Source organism: Austrofundulus limnaeus, unplaced genomic scaffold (genome assembly GCF_001266775.1).
Source record: "Austrofundulus limnaeus strain Quisiro unplaced genomic scaffold, Austrofundulus_limnaeus-1.0 Scaffold36, whole genome shotgun sequence".
Classification (NCBI taxonomy): Eukaryota; Metazoa; Chordata; class Actinopteri; order Cyprinodontiformes; family Rivulidae; genus Austrofundulus; species Austrofundulus limnaeus.
The window spans coordinates 1278290-1284964 of record NW_013952438.1 but is presented as its reverse complement, the minus strand read 5'-3'; the positions used below and the strand labels follow the sequence as shown (position 1 = coordinate 1284964).

The following is a 6675-nucleotide window of genomic DNA, read 5'->3' as shown; positions in this document are numbered from 1 at the left end:
GGGGGGGGAGGTGTCTGGACAGCATGTACATTAAGAGATATGAGCGCACACCAGCTGATTGGGCTGAAACACACAGGTACCAGAGGTACAAGAGAAACAAAACACTTGCCAGTGTAAAGGTTGGGTATAAACAAATGAAAAAGGACAAATGTAAACAAGGATAGTCTCTTTGGTAAACATTGGACTGTCCCTGATTTCTTTATCTTGTTTTTCAGCGCATGTGTTGTTTGCACCGAGTTCTCTTTATTGTGTTGGCAAAAATGTTATTATAAAAGGTACCTTTAAGTTTGAACAAATCTACAGAGGCTAACGCCAGATTCATATAAGTCCGAATGGCAAACAAAAATCAACACCAATAAAAGGAAGAATAAAAAGAAAAACATGGGGGCAAAAAGGGAAATTAGATCAATCATCCTGACTGTCACCACTTATCCGCATAAACAGTTATACCTTGCACACATGCTGCTGATGAAATTATTTTGGCTTTGCACATTCTACATATTGATATAATAGCATGCAAACAAGAGGAGCAACAATGTGTTCTGCCTTAGGTTCTGATAAAATGATGGCTATTTACATACAAAAACATTTAACATCCCTTGTTATAAAAAATAATGATGGGCTGTGGATTCCTTCATGCACATCTCGTTTAACAGTAGTGATGAGAGCAGTTTTAATAATGGTCAGATTACGTTAGTATAGTTTAGGGAGGGGGTTTAAAGTTTAAAGGATTAACCAGGATGAACCAGAGAAGGCCACTTTATAACTCAGATCCATCCCACCTTCCCTGTCTTCTTAAACAGTGTCATGCTCCACGCAACAGTGTTGCCGACGTGTAAATTTGCTGCTTGAGTTCTAGGATGAACTTCAAGCTGCACTTGGTGCCCCGAGGAGAAAAAGGCCAAGCTGGCAGACAAAACCAGTACAAACAAAACCCAACTAGGCAAACATATTAGGGAAGCTTTGATACTCTTGGCACCGCAACTAATGGCAAAAACAAAGAAACCCGTGTTCTGTTTGATGCTATTATCTGTATACTACAAAAAAAAAAATAAACAAAGTTTTGCCTTTTCTCTCCCACTAGCTTCTTCACACTGCAAAAAGGCAGCAAAATGTAACAGCAAAGCCAGTGTTAAAACTTCTAATGTAAATCTGAGATTCTATCTTAAAAACTTAAAAAGGCAAGCATGTTGCATTTATATTTATCGGTAAGTTTATGATAAATGTTTCGATGTTAGTAAAGCTATGTCACCAAAATGAAACGTCACAAGACTTTTCCTGAAGCATTTGCAAAGTGCAAATGGGTCGAGAAAAAAAACAATGTGTAGTGTTAAATTTGATTGCTACAGAAATAGCACTGAAAATGCTTCATCGATCACACCATGACTTTAGAAAGACAAGGCACATGCTATTACACAGCAGCACCTACCCCAGCACTGTGATGATCACGGTTAATAGGTGCTGTAATACACACTTTAAATGAATTACTGTGTGTTTGTACAGAGGTTAAAGAAAAAACAAACAAGCCAAACAATATGTAGTACAATAAGAGCCCTGATTCATCAGTGTAGTGAGATATGTTCTGCGTCCACGTCACAAATGAGATGAAAATGTCTGAATGTCAAATCTCACAGTGATTCAGTGCCAGCAAGAACGTGGAGCCTCAGGTCAGCAGAGTCCAGTTCAAACGACCAGCTCAGGCCCATCTGCTGGTTATATTGTATCTGCTCAAGGAACTGACATCCTCACATCTTTTTAGTATTATATTCCACTGCCATGCTTTCAGAATCAGCTAGTTCTACATGTCTTGTATGACACAGCAAGACGTGAAGCAAAGTGGGCAATCTAAACATTCAAGAGACCAGGATCTGGAACACCTAGATTCCCATTCTGAGCAACAACTTCAGGCAGGATGTTATTGTTGTTTATAGGGGTGGGGGTGAGACTGTTGTTCTCTCGTGCCAGCATGTAGGCAGCCATGGTCTCCGCAGACTCCGATGATGGTAAAAAGGAACTTGGGGGGGATGGCCGGGCTCCCTGCTGGCCCTCGGGGGCATCGCTTGAGCGTTTGGACGAATCGTTGTCCGAGTCGAGGTGGGCAAGCTTTTCCATCCAGATGCGAAAGCGCTCCTCGGTCTGACGCTGCATGACGGCAAAGCGCGTCATAGCCTCCTCCAGAACGCTGCCGATGCCGTTCCTGTCCCACGAACTGGTGTCCAGCAGCCCCTGAATGTGGGCTCCCACTCTGGAACTCTCCGATGCACGTCTGAAGCCAGCTTTAAAGACATTGAGGCCAAGCCATAAGAAAATACAGTAGCACTTTCATGCTTCGGAGGTGGACTTGTGTGTTAAATAGAAAATGAACTTTTGTTTTTGGTTACATGCAGATCGACTCTTTTCATGCTGATGAACTACATCATGCAGTTGTAGCACTTAAGACTGTGTCCAAGATGTAAAAATGGACTAAAAAATCCCATGTACTAAAAGGTCCCTAAAACCAAACTGAATATTCTGAGTGACTGATTCAGTGGCCATGGTTTGGAAAAAAAGTTTCGGGCGAGTTTTTCAACACAAATCCATCTAAGAAAAAACCCTTCTGTAAGTTTCCAAATGTAATAACCTGGTCATACTTAATCTAATGTAAAAGAGTTAAACAGTAAAATAAATCATTATGTACCACCCTTAAGGTTCTCTATATGGTGAAAAACAAAAAAAGTTGAATTGAAAAGACTGAGCCTAAATAAACAAAACAGCTCTTCTATTGGCAAAGATTAACTATTAAATATTAAGTAATATTTGACACATCAAGTCACTAAGATATTAATAAACTGGGAAAAAAACGGAGTGCCAACGTATGTACAGACACTATGATCAGAGTTTTCCCCACTTGTAAGCGTTGGACATTTCTATTTCTCAATGATGGCGTCTTCATGCAGTTAAGTGACAGACACAAGAGCTGCATAACTCTTTGAAATGCTACTGAAAGCCATGTAAATAAATCTAAGAAAATAAGAAACAAGCCTTGTGTGGGCAGAAACAAAGTGTGCCATCAATTCAGACTTAGGAAAATAAAAGCTAGACTGATTAAGAAAAACAAAAACAGTTATGCTAAATTTCTATCAGGCTTTGAGGTGATGTAGATTTGGCAAAACTCCTTTTGCATTTATAGATCTTTGCTCATATCAGTTTGGAGTAACAGTGGAGGAAATCCATGACTCACGTGTTAAAACTGCAGAGATCACACTGAATGTTAGGTTACTACCACTTCATGAACTGAACGACACCAACTACATTTCCACAGCATGCAAACTATGAGACGAAGCTCAGACAGAACATGTCTGTGACAAGATTGACAAATGACTAGACATTAAACCTCTAAACATTTATGCAATTGAACTTGAAGACAATGGGAATGACTATAGATGACGAATGAGAAATTAACAAGAACAAAGAAACTAGAAGTGATTGGTAAAACAAGCACAAACAAAGCAAGCCTTGAATTGATGTAATAGCACATGGTACACCTTAATTTTATGTCTAGTTGAAATTTAGATTCTGTCCGTTTTAAACTTTACAATTAAACAGGGAGCAACTGTGCCTGACTATTGCCCAAATGTCACTTATATACTGCTTGTATTCAATCACAGTGTGTATTTTACTGTCTATTTTACTGGTAATCATGTGTTGTACTGTGCAATAAGAATTTAACCGGATCATTGAAGGTTACCTGGAATATCGGTCTTGATTGTCTTGCTACCTCCGGAAGTGTCGTCGTCATCTGATGAGCTGGTGCTGGAGTCACAGGTGAGCTCACTGTCACTGGTACTGCTGTCCTGCAGCAGGTTATACTTCTTCCGTGCTGCTGCCTCTCGTTTCTGCCTCAGCAGGCGCATACGCTCCTTGTGTTTCTGGCTCCGGTGACCTTTCACTTTAGCCAGCTTGCCATTGGTTTGTTTCTCCGGCCCTGCTGCTGCCTCTGTCAGCTGGCAACGGTTCTTCTTTGCAGCCATTGCATTTGGAGGCATCTCACTTTCTGAATGCGACCGTCGAGACTTCCTTCCTCCTGAAGCAGTGGCAGATGTTTGTCCTTTTGCTTTTAGACCAGGATCATTTGCAGCTTCCACACTGCCCTCCTTCCCTTCCTTTACAGGAGGTTTAGCACCTTCTTCCCCTGAGGAAAGTGTGTCTGAGTCAGCCAGGTGGCCACTGGAAGAAGGAGAGAGCATGCAGGGGTTTGAGGAGTCACTCTCATAAATGTGACGTGACACAGGTTTGTCACTCCCTGCAGATGATTGCTGGGACTCTGGGGAGTCACGGCGAAGCTCCTTCATCAGACATGGCATGGAGAGAAGACTTTGTTCACCCTCAGTATTCAGGGGACTGTCACCTTCCTTTTCCCTTGGAGGAGAACTGGTACTGGTGGTAGTCTCTGTTTTCAGATGCTCGTCTTGTTCTCCTTGAACAGAAGCTGTGGCTGATTGAGCTTCATCAAGGCACTCTGGGAGAGATTCGGCATCCAGAAATTCCTCTGTCTTCTCTAAATCAGCCATTTTCCCCAGCTAGTTAAGCCCAGAGCCCAATGGTCCAGCAAATATGGACCAATGTGCCTGGACGGGAACTCACCTGCTGGAGGAAAGAAAATAAAAGTCACTAAACTATGTTAGAAGGTCAATATCTACTGTTGTATGTATTGCAAAGGCTCAAAATAATATTTCTAAAAAAGTAAATAGTAATGAGTCTAAACCATGTCTGTATTCCAAAGTACAGTTTGATTTATGACAGTGATCAAATAAAATATAGCATGCTTTAAATATCATGAATTAGATTTCTTGTTTTATTTATGTAGAGAAAAGCACTGATTTGTCAGAACCACCACGTTCTAGTTTGGTTCTGCCGGTGAGCTATCACATAAGCAGGTATTACAAGTTAATAAAAAGAAAAATGAAATGTTTAAATGTCGCCTTTGAATATTAAATAGCTTCTTTAACAATAAACTCACAGTTAATTATTGAACGAACTGTTACATACTTTATATACCTGTTAACGACATAAAATGTCAAGTTTACCAGCTGTTTCTATGCGTTTACGTAAGTACAAATACATCTAATTTGCTTGATTATACTGTGAAACAATCATGTAATTTTGCACTCAATACTGATAAGTATATAATTACTTGAAATTCAGCCACTCTAAAATACATGTCTAAATATTCATGGACTTAATTTTTCAATAGTTGAGTCTGAGGCTAGCTGAGGCGAACACAATCTTTTGCTGCGTAGTGAAGCTAATCTCGGTCAGTCATAGTCATACCCTTCGTAAACCTGGCGATAGGAATACAAGTCGCGGGGGGAAAAATCAGGTAGCAAGACAGCTGCAATGCAAGACTATAAATGGCAGCAGTGTCTATCCAGACAGAGAGTGCGGCCAGGCGGAATCAAGTCAGTAGCTAACAGCTAAAGGCGCTAGCACCCCGCACACACACACACACACACACACACGCAGCGCTCGAGTCGGTTAGGTTTGAACTTACCACAGCGTTAGTTTGGGATTCCTGTCACAATGTCAGACTTATTAACATCTCCTGTATTTCCCAGACTCTCTAACCTAACTTGCACGAACAGCACTTGGTTTTATTCACGTTGTTCGTTTGACGAAGTGAAGAATTTTTAATGTGTTTTTGACGCAGTCTGCTCACAGCTTCGCCAGTTGTCTTAGCTGTTAGCGATTAGCTTCGTGTGTATTTAAAATGTCGCTCACAAAGCTACTGTGCAACTTCCGGTTTCCTCGTTAAGGTTTAGCGCCATCTACAGAGCAAAACTATGTATTACAGTATTTTAAAACCAAGTAACGTAAGTGATGTAATTTGTGATCGTTTTAAAACATCCACCAAAATCACTGAGAAATGCACTGAAAGCTTTGGTAGCTTTTGTCAGAATTTTTTTGTGTTTAAATAATCTGACTACATTTACATAATCAAAATTGTTCCATTATCATATCTTATAAGACACAGGCTTAACAAAGATCAGGAAGGAGGATATAAAGCTAGAAACTTGGGTTCCTCCATGTTTCTTCTGTGCACGAGCTTATATTAGAATATGTACATAAGTAGAAATAACTTCTTTGGTTTGTACCAAAGCAATTAAAGTATATGTCTATGTAATAAGGCTGCACAATATATCGTAAATGTATTGTCATTGCGATAACAGCCTGTGCAATAGGCATATTGAAAAAAAAAACTGCATAAACTGCAATAAATGGTTGACAGTAATGTTTGCTTTATGTGTTTTGTCAGTATCGGTCTGATAAACAAAATGGACCTGAGATAGCACATCAAATCATACAGCGGAGAACATGTTGCAACGAGAGAATTTATGGTTGGATTTTTTAACCTTTGTTAAGTTTTTTAATTCACTTTCAGACGTTTTATTATTTGTATAAAAACTGACAGTAAGAGGTGTTTTTCAATATATTTAGAGCATCAGAAAATGTTTAAGTGGGGCAATGTTTTAAAATCATTAAGAAACAAGTTGTCTTATTTTAGAGCAAAAAGACATCAACACGGCACTTAAGTATTTTTCAATTTATCGCAAATCATATCATCATTGTAATATTAAGCTCCATTATCACACATTGCTAGTTTTCCTGATATTGTAATCATGCATCCAGTTTATATAT

The 6675-nt window shown here is 39.6% G+C and overlaps 1 protein-coding gene across 4 annotated transcripts in view; it reads right to left on the bottom strand.

Annotated features, from left to right (window-relative positions):
• The window catches only part of ark2n (arkadia (rnf111) N-terminal like PKA signaling regulator 2n), a 9542-nt gene extending 3808 nt beyond the window's left edge, over positions 1-5734 (bottom strand). The window contains exons 1-3 of one of the 4 annotated variants that reach the window (XM_014006524.1): positions 5531-5728; positions 3728-4626; positions 295-2276 (exon numbers count right to left, since the gene is read on the bottom strand). In XM_014006524.1, coding sequence (XP_013861978.1) covers positions 1846-2276; positions 3728-4550 — 1254 coding nt within the window. In that variant the 5' untranslated portion in view covers positions 4551-4626; positions 5531-5728 and the 3' untranslated portion in view covers positions 295-1845. Of the gene's footprint in view, positions 1-294; positions 2277-3727; positions 4627-5530 lie in introns of those variants that run through there. The other 3 variants (XM_014006522.1, XM_014006523.1, XM_014006525.1) reach the window with 3 other exon arrangements.
• Positions 5735-6675: the final 941 nt, after the last annotated feature.